Source organism: Acartia tonsa, chromosome 5, assembly GCF_053477335.1.
Source record: "Acartia tonsa isolate MP-2025a chromosome 5, ASM5347733v1, whole genome shotgun sequence".
Classification (NCBI taxonomy): Eukaryota; Metazoa; Arthropoda; class Copepoda; order Calanoida; family Acartiidae; genus Acartia; species Acartia tonsa.
The window spans coordinates 19265939-19282083 of NC_137264.1; the positions used below are offsets into that span (position 1 = coordinate 19265939).

The window sequence follows — 16145 nt, forward strand, 5'->3', positions numbered from 1 at the left end:
TCACTAGAACCATTCATATCCATTACTGGTAGATCCTAGAAGTAGGTATATCTTTACTTAAGGATCACTAGAACCATTCATATCCATTACTGGTAGATCCTAGAAGTAGGTATATCTTTACATAGGGATCACTAGAACCATTCATATCCATTACTGGTAGATCCTAGAAGTAGGTATATCTTTACATAGGGATCACTAGAACCATTCATATCCATTACTGGTAGATCCTAGAAGTAGGTATATCTTTACATAGGGATCACTAGAACCATTCATATCCATTACTGGTAGATCCTAGAAGTAGGTAAATCTTTACATAAGGATCACTAGAACCATTCATATCCATTACTGGTAGATCCTAGAAGTAGGTATATCTTTACATAAGGATCACTAGAACCATTCATATCCATTACAGGTAGATCCTAGAAGTAGGTATATCTTTACATAAGGATCACTAGAACCATTCATATCCATTACTGGTAGATCCTAGAAGTAGGTATATCTTTACATAAGGATCACTAGAACCATTCATATCCATTACTGGTAAATCCTAGAAGTAGGTATATCTTTACATAGGGATCACTAGAACCATTCATATCCATTACTGGTAGATCCTAGAAGTAGGTATATCTTTACTTAAGGATCAATAGAACCATTCATATCCATTACTGGTAGATCCTAGAAGTAGGTATATCTTTACATAAGGATCACTAGAACCATTCATATCCATTACTGGTAGATCCTAGAAGTAGGTATATCTTTACATAAGGATCACTAGAACCATATCCATTACTGGTAGATCCTAGAAGTAGGTATATCTTTACATAGGGATCACTAGAACCATTCATATCCATTACTGGTAGATCCTAGAAGTAGGTATATCTTTACATAGGGATCACTAGAACCATTCATATCCATTACTGGTAGATCCTAGAAGTAGGTATATCTTTACATAAGGATCACTAGAACCATTCATATTCATTGCTGGTAGATCTTTACATAGGGATCATTAGAAACATTCATATCTATTACTGGCAGATCCTAGAAAAATTTCTACATATTTTTCATATTTCTTCTAAACTACTTCCAAATATGTTGTTATCCTGTCCATCAATTGTATGGCTTAAGATACAGATAACTCTTGTATACTTTGTCTAAAGTGGTTGATATATTTATTTTAGTAAAAGGAAAATGATTTTTTTGGAGTTTTCGTAAAAAGACAAGTTAATCTAAAAATAATTAGTATTGAAGCGTATTTAGGAAGACTTAATCAAAAAATTTTCCTGTAAGTTTTGATGATATAATCTCAGGAAAGTCACTTTTGCTAAAAGCCAAACTTTGTATGGATGTTAAAATCGTTCCATTGATTTCAAACCTTGCATAAAGATTACTCTAACAGTTATGGATAATCTATAATTATATAAACATTACCAGTAAGGCTGCTGTCTCAATTTTAAATATTTAGATTTTTTTTACCTTTTTATTTTATTTTAATAATAAATGCACCTGTTACCTACTAAATTATCTTTCCATGCTTGGATAAGAGTGGCTAAAATTTTGTTTGTATTAGATAAAGTTATTGTCAACAAAAAAAGGAAATATTGAAAATTAGTGCTTTTCTATTATCAGGGACTGTACGTCGATACGGTTAGCTTATTTCTTAATCTATACATGTTAGAATTGTCATATCTAACGCTGGATGGTGATTCCTGTAACTGTTAGATTCTATTTGTGATGCGTTGCAACTCTATATCGTCACTAGAAAGTAGGTTTATTAAAAACATGCTGTTTTTACTTTTTGTTTGATGTTATCATCCTAATCATTTTTTTAAAACATTGATTCCTAGAATAACAAAGTACACTTTTGAATTTATTATACGAAGAATCTCTATAATTAAGTTCTAAAAATGTAAGTATGTCCTGAAACAGAATGATGTATATGCATTTAAAACTTTCTAACTCATATTAAGTTATACTGTTATAATAAAGAAAAATATGAAATAGCAAAGCAACTCTACAAGCCAATTTTGTCTGCCTCCCTTTTACTGTTTGTAATAACAACGCTCGTACATACTAGTATTTATGAATGTTATTTTGACAAACATTTTGTCTCAAAAAGTAATGAATTTTAAAACATAAAAATTCTGTGACAAGTATTTACTCACTTCTCTATATTACCACATCTGCATTATAGTCTTTCATAATCACAAAATGTCAAAATTGCAAATATATTTGAGGGTTGTTTTAATAGAGGGGTAATTCAGTGCTGTTGTAATAAATTATAGATTGTGTTTATTAGTTTAATTATAGGTATGATAGTGTTACTTGGTAATGTTGTTATATTTTGCAGCTTTGGTGATTTATTTATTGGCAACATTGGTAGAAGTGAATGTACACCAGGTATTCATTATTAGTTTTTTTTGTAAAATAACCAAGATAAAGAGAAAGGTAATAATGTCCTTAATTTCAGTTTTACTGGTGTTTTTTAGGAACATTTTTTTGTACCTTACCAAATCAGATAAACTTTTTAGCGAATAAAAAATAAAAGATTATCTCCAAAAAATAAATGAACATTAACGGCTGCTAGCAGCCAAACGGCTGAAAGTATAAATTATATTCACACAAAATTATAACCGTCAAAAGAAGGCCTACAAATACTCTAGAATAGTCAATGCTCAATAATGCAAGGTATTCTCGCAGTGCTAATAAATGCGCAAAAAAAGACTACTCTTGGGCTTTACCTGTGCTTCATTAGATTTGCCTATTCAAGATATTCTACAGGCCTTCGTTTGCCGCTTATACTAATGTGCAGGATTAACATGTACATTCATCCGTTTGGGAGCTAGCATGCTTTAAAGTTTATAGATATTTTGGAGATTATCGATCCCAGGAAAATTTTACCATCAACTAAATCCAGATCCTATTACTTTTACCTATTTCCCTTGAGATAAATATTATTATTAAAAACTACAAATACTATAATATAAAGAAGATAATCTAAATGAAAAGAAACTTAATGAATGATACAAATATTTCACTTTTTTCCCCATAGTAAAGCTTCTCGTTAAAAAAATAGTTTGCCTTTCTGTCTGTTAGAAAAGTTAAATGCGAGATGTTTATAACCCTCTAAAATAATCATGTCGTTACAATGTCAATTTGTCGATATGTCGATATTACAGACATATATTTGACGTAAATATAGTCAAAATATTTTGAAAATAGAATGTCAACATTTTTTGGCCACCATTACTTTTGATTATAGCTATATTGTCCACAAAAAAACATATTTCTCTCCTTGTCTTTCTATACTATAATTAAAATTAGTATATAGTGAAGTTTAAAATGCAATGGGGGAAAATATAATTTCCAGGCTGTTATTATAAATGTTTGTTTATGTTATAGCAGAAAAATATCTTTTGGATGTAGTCATCCTTGTTTCTAGATAACATTCATGAAAAACTTCATACCTTAGAAAGGGGAAAGGTTTTCTGAGAAAATGTATAGTTTGTTTAATAAAGGAAAAATTGCCAAACAAAATAACTTAGATAAAACAATTTTTATATTCCGTTTATCTGAATTAAGTTTATAAAAAAAGCAACATAAATCTACTTTTAGCATGATAGTTGTCACATTTCCCGGCTTTAAAAAGCTACTCACGTACCTATCATTAAAACTAAAACTAGTATTTCTTCAACAATTGTTTAAAAGTGCTGGACTTCCATTGTAGATTGGTGACACAACCCAATCTTTCCAGATTTTGTATAATTTTTTGAGGAACACGACTCCAGTGACGTCATATTTTTCTTTCCCGAAAAAGGGAAGGAGGGAAGAAAAAAGAGATGGGAGAAAGGGGGGTTTTCCCCATCTCTTTTGAAGAGATTTTCTTCCCCCCTTCCCTTTTTCGGGAAAGAAAATATGACGTCACTGGAGTCGTGTTCCTCAAAAAATTATACAAAATCTGGAAAGATTGGGTTGTGTCTAGATTGGTCCGTCAATAACTTATCTTTCAAACAAATAACGGATTGAATAGCTTTTTTTTTTATAAAATTATTGTATGGGGATACCTTACCATTTTCAATTTTAGTGTGTGTGATCCTTCGGTTCAGACAGACACAGGCATTGTGTTACTTTTATATTAGGAAATAATGACATTTCCCCTATGTTGAAATTCTAATTTCAAGGAAGTAATTTTTGTTTGCTTTTATTATTTGAATTATTGTCGTATTTAAATATTAAATTACAATGTTTCCTCAACCGAGTGTGAAACGTGAAATAATTGACTAAGGTACGTTGAGTTAAGTAGGAGAGTCCCGCAGAGGAAGTGCTTTTTAATAAGTTAAATGGAGGGTGGGGGGGGGGGGGCGGAGTTCTTTGGTCAAATTAGTGCAATATAGCACTACTGTTTTTTATATTAAGTTATAGAAAGATATACAAATCCTTTTTAAAGAAAAGAGTCTAAATGTTAGTTTAAGCAGCCAAAAGAAAAACTATTTTACCGCAAATATAACTTTAAACAATTGAAGAAATGATACTTTTCTTTAATTATAAGAACAATAACAATGAATTTTGTCCTATTTTTATTCTAAAAAGTTAAAACAAAGTTAAGTATGTAGACAAAGACAGTAGTATGATTATTTAGTAAAGAAACTATATATGTACTTACTTACCAAAGAGTAAATAAACTTTCATTTAGTTAACTATATTTTCTCTGAACAAAAATATTATGCCCCAAAAACATCTTAACTATAGTGACAAAACAAAAATTTAAACTTTGGTTAAAAACCTTTCCCTCTTATAATACTGAAATATACGACATACTGCATATATTCTAGTTATAAAGTAGTTGCGCCCCTAGAAAAGCATAATATTTACCTTACATTCTATGATGGTTACTATCAGTGTGTTCGTTACAAAATCATACTCAATCTAGAATACAAAATTATTAATATCAAGGATGGTAGCAGAGGCGCGCTGAAATTGAAGGGGTTGGAAACACCACCTTACACCACTCTCTACACCCGATTCCGACTTTTGAGAAATTGATTTGATAAAGATTGGTTTGGGACAGTGGATTCAGCCCCTGGAGTAAAATTAACACCTCTCTTATTGTCTATTATACATCACATCTTTCTTGAAGTGTAAATGGAAAACCAAAAAAATTGTGCCCTATAAGAAGAAAACAAAAGTTTTAGGTATTTATATCATGATTAAATCCTAAAATTTTCAAAATATCCTGACAAGGGTTTTTTGAGAAAATTAGATTTAAAAATTTCAAGTTCGATTTTCATCCCCTGGGAGTTACCGCATAATCATGACAAGAAAAGCAAAGATTATTTATCTAAAATTTTGAACAACTTTGGTTTTATGAAGTCTTTCATAAAACCTCTATATATATGATTTATTTAAGGCTGAATTTCCGTGACCTTAGCAAAGCAACTGATAAAAATTGGCCATTAGGAGTGGTTTTATGAAGAACTTTATAAAAACAAACTTGTTCAAAATTTTTTAATAAATAATCTTTGCATTTCTTGTCATGATTATGCGGTAGCCTATGGGATGAAAATCGAACTTGAAATTTTCAAATCTAAATCAAATCGTAAGCGAGTATCAGGATTAAAGCAGCCTATAGTGCCAAAAAAATGACGTCATACAATACAAATAACCAATGATAGGCCAGTATAAATTTTACTATTGGTCAATATGAATGTATATTGGCTTATCATTGGTCATTTGTATTGTATGACGTCATTTTTTTTATTGGTTCTATAAGCTGCTAATAAAAATTTTCGAGTGCACTTTGGGCAAACCGCTGGGAAAAAACCTATGCACGCAAATGGATGATGGTATGCAAAAAATAACTAATTTATTATCATTATGAACATCATTACATATTATGATATTTTGCAACAGAGATACAACATATTTTGATAGGATTTTTTAAAATATTAAAAGCACTGCGGTTTTTTATTTGCTAAGCTTTTCGTTCGACTTTTCATTTTTTCTTAAATATTGCTAATTAGTAACACCTTGAACTCACCAATGTGTTTAACAACAAAATATTTAAAGGATTTTAAAAGTGTTTGTTGCAATCCTTTTTTGCAAAGTAATATGATTTAATGTCTGATTTTAATCACTACTGAACTGATAAGATACTCATTTTTAGGAAAGCTTCATATAGGTCCCTGAACATTCTTAAGATAATTACTTTTTAGATTTAAGCGTTGTGTATGTTTTGAGGCCATTTTTTATTTTACCCACTTCCTATCAATTTGAATACAGACCCCTGTATGCTAATGGCGAAACCGTTAGTTTGATATTAAATAACAAAGAAATATGCCAATAAAAAACATAGCTTTAAAGATCTAACAGATAAAAAAAGTGTATAGTAAGATTTTCCATCTTTTTTCAATCCTCAAAGTTAAAACCCCCTAGCAAAACTCTGAGCACGCCACTGCACTGGTAGAAAATAATAATTTTTGGCCAATGGTGACTGGTCAATGACAGAATAAATAATAAAAAAGTTACAAAAACTTTTATGAAAGTCAGAAAGTTATATAATAGTTCATTATTACAAAATATTTTTTATCAAAGCTTCTCTATAGCTAGGTATGTCATGCATGAAAGTAATATCAATATTCTTTAAATATAATATGTATATGGTGCATTATTTGCCAAATGTACCACTTTTCTGCACTACCTCTCCGATTTTGTTAATACTCTATATTTTGGTCCGTTGGGTCATTCAAGGATGCTGGATGGCCAAAAAAAAGTTTCAGAGTCCCTGGATGTCTAGATATCTAGCGATCTATGAAGGTAGGTAACAAAAATGTAAAAAACACCCATTTTTTCACAATTTAAAAAATTAATTTTTTCAACAATCTTACATCCAATCTATACATTTTATACACCAAAATGATCGTTTATTCATGTAAAAAGCGCACACAATGCTATTTTGGCCAAAACTCTAATTTTACAGGGTGTCCAACAAAAAGTGTATTTTGGATATCTAGCGTAATACCCAAAATACCTGTCCGAAAAAAATCATTTTTTTTGGCTTAAATCCTGTGTTTTATCTGTGTGCATATGTGGTATATAACGGTTCGGACCACCCGGGACTATAAGGTTGTCAAATTTCACTTTGGGACACCCTGTAAATGTGATTTTTGCGTCTGTAGAGCTAAAACTTGGTCCAAATTGGCTATTTTTTTCAAATTACTCTAATATGTGTCTTAGTATGTTTGGCCATAGTGTTTTCTGACCAGATCAATAATTTCATATTTTTTGGACACCCTGTATTTTCAAAAAAATAGAAAATTTTTTTTTGTTTTTTTTTAAATTTTTTTTCTATTTTTAAGTTACTTAAAACTATCATATAGATACAGATTTTGACTAATAACAATAATATTTGCCTATTTTACAATTTTTTACACTTTTGGGACACCCTGTGCATGTTTTTGAAAAATGATGGTTTTTGCCCATTTTTTGGGGGAAGGAGTCGTTTTAGGGCCATAGACTATTTCTTCATTTTTGTAGAACTTTTCAAGACACATCATTTGTTATTTATGCAAAAACCGCAAAAACCGAACCGTTTTGCCATTATTCACCGCCAAAGGCAGAATTTTTTTACGTTTTTGCCGTTCCGGAGGTTGTAATGGGCATTTGTGGTAAGAAAACGTTGATTTATCAAGATCCCTATTAAATACTTTTATTTAGGTAATTTAATTTACTAAATTTCATATTAAGTAAAATTTTTTGTGCAGCTAACCGTTTTTCGTCGAGATGGATTTCAATTGTTAAAACAAGAAAATTAAGTGAATATAACATAAATAATTGCTATACCATAAGTGATAAAAGAAACATAAATCATGTGCATTTGAAATTCCTTTTGACAAAAATAGGTTGGATATACAAAAAAATTTACTTAACATGAAATTTAGTAAATTAAAATGCCTAAATAAAAGTATTTCACAGTTATCTTGATAAATCAACGTTTTCTTACCACAAATGCCCATTAGAACCTCGGGAACGGCAAAAAACGTAAAAAATTCTGCCTTTGGCGGTGAATATCGGCAAAACGGTTCGGTTTTTGCGGTTTTTGCATAAATAACAAATGATGTGTCTTGAAAAGTTCTACAAAAATGAAGAAATAGTCTATGGCCCTAAAACGACTCCTTCCCCCAAAAAATGGGCAAAAACCATCATTTTTCAAAAACATGCACAGGGTGTCCCAAAAGTGTAAAAAATTGTAAAATAGGCAAATATTATTGTTATTAGTCAAAATCTGTATCTATATGACAGTTTTAAGTAACTTAAAAATAGAAAAAAAATTAAAAAAAAAACAAAAAAATTTTTTCTCTTTTTTTGAAAATACAGGGTGTCCAAAAAATATGAAATTATTGATCTGGTCAGAAAACACTATGGCCAAACATACTAAGACACATATTAGAGTAATTTGAAAAAAATAGCCAATTTGGACCAAGTTTTAGCTCTACAGACGCAAAAATCACATTTACAGGGTGTCCCAAAGTGAAATTTGACAACCTTATAGTCCCGGGTGGTCCGAACCGTTATATACCACATATGCACACAGATAAAACACAGGATTTAAGCCAAAAAAAATGATTTTTTTCGGACAGGTATTTTGGGTATTACGCTAGATATCCAAAATACACTTTTTGTTGGACACCCTGTAAAATTAGAGTTTTGGCCAAAATAGCATTATGTGCGCTTTTTACATGAATAAACGATCATTTTGGTGTATAAAATGTATAGATTGGATGTAAGATTGATGAAAAAATTAATTTTTAAAATTGTGAAAAAATGGGTGTTTTTTACATTTTTGTTACCTACCTTCATAGATAGCTAGATATCTAGACATCCAGGGACTCTGAAACTTTTTTTTGGCCATCCAGCATCCTTGAATGACCCAACGAACCAAAATATAGAGTATTAACAAAATCGGAGAGGTAGTGCAAAAAAGTGGTACATTTGGCAAATAATGCACCATATAGATAAAGAAGTAGAATTTTAAAAATTTCATTCTTTTGTGTTTGTGTTTCGATCACTTGCAAATAATGAGAGGGAAGTATGGGCTGTTTATAACCCACGGGCGAGACTTAACACGTAGTACATCCGCTTGTCGTCAGGGAGGTGAATAATGGTGATAAGTTCGAATCTCAACTTAACATAGAGTAATAACTGAAGACGTTAACGATGGTTCCTACTGCAGTAAATAGTTAGGGGGAAAAAAAGGTGCAACTCATTAACATGCATCTAGGACTTACAGTCAAAGGTCGTGCAATCAAATAATTGGTTGTCTTTTAGGGTGTTAGGAAACCCAATACCTCGGGTATTTGAATAGTAAAGGAGATATTTATTTTTCTTAGTTATCATTAAAGATTTTGGACCCAACATTAAAGTGTGATGGAAAGCAACCTCTTCCGTTATTAATGTTTATTTATCAACAATATTTGTTGTACACTATCTTCCTTCTTTTCTTTGAATTGTATGGAATACATTTAATATGAGCAGTAAACAAAACCAAACTAACTTTAAAGTATACAATCAATAAACAAATATAAAACAAGAATGACAACATTAATAAAAAGTAAACACAGGTATCTAAGATTTCTAACATTGAAAGGCCTTAGAATTATATCTGGTAGTGGTAAGGTCCTTATTTTTCAAAGAAGCTTAGAATCTGTCAGAGTCAGTAATTTAACAGGTGGTAGAAAATAGGAGGTTTTTGTCCAAAATAATAAGCTTATAAATGCTCAGTTGTATAGTTATTTTGCTAAATTTAAAAGGTCTTAAAATAGTTGTTGTGATGTTTTGATACAAATTGTAGAAAAGTCTCGTTTTTTCATAAACAATAATATAAACCTAAATACACAAATTTTCAATTTGGATAATTTGAAAACTTTTTACAAATTTTGCATTTCAACAATATTTTTATGTGTAAATATTAAAATTCTATATTTAGATGAAAATATAATGAAACAAGAAAAACTATGTTAATAAATAGCAAAAAAGTCAAAATAGCAATATTTAAATTGAGTATGGAAATGCTTTAAATGTCAAATTACGTTTTCTTATTTTATTCTTCAACTATAAGACAACTTTCTGTCGACATAAATATAACAAAGAAGCAATTATCAAATGCAGTAATTTAGCCAATACAAGCTTATAAAATGTATTTTAGTCGACTTTTCTTTTAAAGAAAGGCTCTTCTTAACCACGCGCTGACATTTCAGCTAAAAAAAAAAAAACAGTTTGGCCGCAGCTTCCATAAATAATCGCATTAGTATTGTGTTTCCTAAATGTATTACTTATCATATAATTCATACTTTTGTCAACGAAATGAGAACACTAAATTAAGGCTCAGCAGCCGCGCATCAGCATAAAATGCTAACCGGCTTGTGTGTACAAAATAAATTAGAAAAGGATGGAAATGGACATATAACTACTTACTCTGAACTTAAAATTTTCTTTAATGGAAACTACCATTCTAGTTTAATCTTTACATAATCGTTTTAATTTTGGTTTTAGATTATTCTTAATTAGTATGGACTAATATAGATGGGCCAGACTAGATTAGGGTTTGGGGTGTAACATCACCTCCACATTGAAAGAATCTGCCAAAAATCTGAATAAGATAACAACAACAAAAAACACAAAAAATAAATCACCGAAATTATTTACAATAGTCAAGATTTTTGAATGTTTTCTTACTTATTTTTTTTTTTTATAAAAGAGGATGGAAAAATCAACATTGACTATTCATTATTATGAGATGATTTTCAACAAAAAAAGTCGTTCAAATGAAATTGCAGAAATTATAATAAGGAGGAGAAAATGTCCCACCAGATTTAATTTCAGGAAGAAAGGATAGCATGCTCGAATAAATTTACCGGATTCTTTTTATTTTGATAGATTTTTTTTTTACAAATGATGTAAAATTATTTGCCTCCAATCTTATCTTTATAATTTAAATTTGTTTTGTTGTCTATATAGAGTTCTCATGTAAAGATATAAGAGACAATCATAGGATGTGAGGTATGGATTTTGATCCATGTCTATATATCTATACTAGCGGCTGCGCCCCTAGCATCTAGGGGTTCTGTATTTGAAGGGCAGAAAAATAACCTAAAATCATACCCAGGCTTACTTATAAAAAATAGAATACCGTAAAACCACATATGAACAAATACGAAGCTTCACTGTAAAGGAGAACCATATCGGTTCAGCGGTTAGCGAGATCCTTCGCTACGGACAAAAAAGTTTACTACTTTATATAATTAATAGGATATAGATAATTATCCCAAGGCGAAAGGGGATATCGCATATCCATGGATTTTGGGTTGATTGGGAACAAGCTAACAAAACATGCATTGTAGATTTATATTAAAATGTAAATTTCCGTTCTCAATATTATAAATTTCAATAAAATGTATCTCCATTGCAATTGATCAAATTTTTAACCAGAATTAAAAATAGACATAAACTTATAAGCAGAGCTTGGCAGCTAAGGTTTTAAATGGTCTTACAGACGGACATTTGAAATTATGGAGTAATTTCACCACTAAACAGAAACGCATTGCAGAAGTTCATAACTAAAATACGACACAACAGTTAATGAAAGGCATAAACAAACAAACATTGGCCGGGTTTTCGGAGTAGCTTTCCAAATCACGAAGAAAGATTTATACGAAATGCATATATGTAAACCTTTTCTTTGAAAAAAATAATTGACAGTTAATTTAAACTTTTAATTTTTACTGAAATAAAATTAAATTAAGAATATTTTCAATTTTGCTGTACAGAAGGTAAAAACTTATAATCAGATACAGGGGGAGGGAGGGGGGAGGAGACAGTTGCGGTTGTAAATTCGTCCAATCTATTAGGTCAAATACCTACCCTCCCAACCCTTCCCTACAAAAAAGGATCCATATAGAAATAAATTTTAGAAATTGAGGATAACTGTAACGTAGCTGCGCTATTGTAAATACGTTTGTTTACTATACTTTGTACATATTTTTAGGGGAAAAATGCAATTTTTCCATGTTTTAATTTTCCAGTAATCTGTAAATTAATCTGGATTATTAAAGTACAGATTATGAAAATCAAGGATGACAACATCCATAAAAGTGATGCTTTCAATCATATAGTAGGACAACATGTATAGTTTTATTACTTTATAATTCGAATATCAATGTTTAAGTCTAAACAAAGTTGTACGTTTACAGGATACTGTTTAAGGACATACTTAATACTTGATTATAGAGATGTTTCGCCTTTAACATTGTACCTCAGAAATCAGATAAATAAAATAATCGTATTATGTCAAAAATGTCTTTAATATCAACCTGGTTTAAATGGACCTACAGCCTTTCTGCTAATGCTAAAAACGCTGTTAAGCTTATTAAGTTCTACCTAACTGTTACAGTTAATTAAGTCTACATCTTGTGTAAAATATATGTTGCAATAGAAATTTAAAATTAAATAATTTGCTTTTGCAAACCATAATAAATATTTTTAAATAGGTCTGAGTTGTAAAAAAACAGAACTTCATATTTTAAAAATCTTGTATGCATCTTTATATAATTGAATTAAATTAATACAACAAGTTGGAATTTAAGAGTTAAGACTCTAGGAGGCTAGGTGTCGCTTCGGGTACTAGACCTCTCTCCACGCACCTTAAAACATACATACAATTCTTATGATTGCGGTGTAAAGCGTCCATTCACCCATCAGACAACCAACTCTCTCAGATGCACGACCTTTGTCTGAGAAGTCCCAACTGTGCCTGGTGGCGAGTTGCGCCTGTTTTGAGCCAAGGCATTCCCCCCACTCTAACTATTTACGTCGCGCATCTGACATAGTAGCAGTCAATAATAGATTTTAGAGAAATGTAGTTTAGAAATAAGCATATCGAGATTAAGAGAAATTTTACATTTTAAAAACTAAAAATAGCCCAATATATATTTTTTTCATTTATCATTTTTTAACAATGATGTAAAACGTGTATATCTTTATAGCTATACAAACACACAATCATCCTTGCTATGTCTTACCTTATATTTGATATTACCCAGGTATTTCTTAGTCTTCTCTTTCTTTCCCTTCTTTCCTTTTTTCTTGTTGTCACCATCTTTCAAATTAAATATTCTAAGTTAATTTTCTGAAGCAAGCATAGTATGTCCGTATATAAAAAATACCCCTTGAGACTTAATAACAGTCCCCTAATCTTACAATTTATTTAATATCTATAATATAAAGTAGCTTGATATCTGTCCGTCTGTCTGTCCGTCCCTTGAGATATCGGTAACCACTCACACCCCACCCGAAGGCGTGTTAGGTTAGAAAAAAACCCGCAGAAACAGTTTACACAGGATGTACTGGGACCTTATGGTGGTTTCAGAACATGCTTTCCCTAAATTGAGTTAGTAGCTTCCCATAGTAGAAAATTTTAAAATTACTTTTGGTGATCAAATATTACTTTTATTTTTAGACTACCTTCACCTAACCTGCTTTATTGTCTTATTTTGTCTTTCATGTTTATCATGCAAATACGCTCACATTACAGTTGAAATGACAGATATTGGAGCTTTCTAAAAAGGTCTCTAACATTTTTCTAGCTCTAATACTTTCTTAGATATCTTATTTCAAAGTATTGCTGTAAAATCATCTTTTACATAGCAAAAAGTTGAAATATAAAATTAGTTATTTTAGAGTAAATTACATGTATCTTCATATAAATCACTCTAATTTTGCTCCAAATTGACCAAACTGGAAAGTTAAGGTGCCTAAAACTATCTACATTCAATGGACAATCCAAATCCACACTTTTTGAGATTTTATAAGTCAACAGGAGAAGGCTAAAATGAAATATCAAAGAAACAAATGCAATTTAATTTTAATTAAAAATCACTATTAGGGCATTTTTAATAATGTAAAAGGAGTTTTTAGGTACAAGAAACTCATAATTAATTGTGATTTATTATTTTTAAAAATCTCAGCACTAGTTTAGAGTACCTAATAGTGTTTATCAACAAAAAAAAATGTCGCCTAAGAATAAATTGTTTCTTTTATTATAAGTGAGATCATCCTTAAAAGTCTTTTAATGGTTCCACGACAAACGTAAGAGTCCCAAACGTCAGAGTGGAAAAACATCAGAGTGGACAAACGCAAGAGTCCCAAACGTCAGAGTGGGACAAACGTCAGAGTGGGACAAACGTCAGAGTGGACAAACGCAGGATTTTTGGGACAAACGTCAGAGTGGACATTTTATAAGTAAAATGTATGAGTCTCGATTTTATAATCATTAAAGCGCTGCGGCTAGGTAGGCCAGGGTGCTGAGTGCTGCAGCCAGAGTCATTTTCTTTATGATTAGGTTAGGTTAGGTTATAGGCTAGGGGGCCGAGCGCCCGCGGCTAGGCAGGCTAGGGGGCCGAGCGCTGCGGCTAGGTAGGCCAGGGTGCTGAGTGCTGCAGCCAAAGTCATTTTCTTTATGATTAGGTTAGGTTAGGTTATAGGCTAGGGGGCCGAGCGCCCGCGGCTAGGCAGGCTAGGGGGCCTAACTGTCTATTTTTTGTCATATAATTAAAATAGCATAGACTCTGATGTTTTACTTAAGCAATGTCCACTCTGACGTTTGTCCCACTCTGACGTTTGTCCCACTCTGACGTTTGTCCCACTCTGACGTTTGGGACTCTTGCGTTTGGGACTCTTGCGTTTGTCCACTCTGACGTTTGGGACTCTTACGTTTGGGGTAGGACCCTTTTAATTACTATGTTTTTTTAGTTAAGATGGCAAAAACTAATTTTGTTTCATAAGGTTATAAAAAATCTAAAAAGCCAATCAACTATTCTTATAAAAAATTACTAGAATTAGTAGATTACATTTGTAACCTGGTTGGAAATGATTAAAATTCTAACCAATTTTTGGTTTATTTTCAATGTTTATGTTATTTTTCATAAGATATGTTTCTATTGGTTCAAAATATCAGATGATCGTGTTTTATTGGCTTTCTAATTACAAGTGACAACTTTATACACCATAACTTACCTTAAAATCCTTTCTAAAGTCGATTAAATTTCAATTTATTTTTAAAAATAGGAAATATTTTTTCCTTTAGCATATTTAAAAATCACTTCAGCATGCTCCTATTGGCTTATATAGTCTTAAAAACTATGTATTTTGATTGTCCATTGAATGTAGATAGTTTTAAGCACCTTAACTGTCCAATTTGGAGCAATATTAGAAAGATTTACATAAAGATACTTGTAATTTTCTCTAAAATAACTAATTTTATATTTCAACTTTTTGCTGTATAAAAGATGATTTTACAGCAATACTCCAATATCTGTCATTTCAACTGCAATGTCAGCGAATTTGCATGATAAACATGAAAGACAAAATAAGACAATAAAGCAGGTTAGGTGAACGTAGTCTAAAAATAAAAGTAATTTTTGATCACCAAAAGTAATTTTAAAATTTTCTACTATGGGAAGCTACTAACTCAATTTAGGGAAAGCATGTTCTGAAACCACCATAAGGTCCCAGTACAGCCTGTGTAAACCGTTTCTGCGTTTTTTTTCTAACCTAACACGCCTTCGGGTGGGGTGTGCACTGAACCGATTGGATTCTACTCTTCAGGGAATATACCTACTGGTCCTGTGGTGGTTTTATGTTATTTACTTGGAAGTGGGACACCCCCCCCCAAAAAAAAAAAAAAAAAAAATATCCCCAAATATTTTTGGTTTATGGGGAAGTTAGTAAACACATAAAACTACTGGCAGCACCAATAGTATAACTTTTTTTCTCTTTTAATCACCTCATGGGGCATAGTCCCTAGAGGCCAGGGGCGAAGCCGCTAGTATCTTATATAGCAGCGTCAGGTATTATTTTAACCTATTTAGTTATGTCGCGGTTTAGGCTGAGATTCAAACCATATCCTAGACGACAACGAGCGGATGCTCTATATGTCAATTTCCAGCTATAAGCATTAAACAATTACAATATCTTAGAAAATTCCTTTAGAATCTTTGTCAGGTAGTTCAGCTACTTTCTGTTCATGTTCCAATAGAAGGTCATCATCGTCTATGCTTTCATTGGCCTAGAAAAAAGATAGATGTATAAATATTGGA

The 16145-nt window shown here is 31.3% G+C and overlaps 1 protein-coding gene across 1 annotated transcript in view; it reads right to left on the reverse strand.

Annotated features, from left to right (window-relative positions):
• Nucleotides 1-16145, reverse strand: part of LOC145318949 (synaptotagmin-1-like) — a 59433-nt gene that overhangs the window by 30161 nt on the left and 13127 nt on the right. The window contains exons 5-7 of the mRNA XM_080160713.1: nucleotides 16033-16114; nucleotides 13071-13147; nucleotides 4870-4923 (exon numbers count right to left, since the gene is read on the reverse strand). Coding sequence (XP_080016839.1) covers nucleotides 4870-4923; nucleotides 13071-13147; nucleotides 16033-16114 — 213 coding nt within the window. The remainder of the gene's footprint in view (nucleotides 1-4869; nucleotides 4924-13070; nucleotides 13148-16032; nucleotides 16115-16145) is intronic.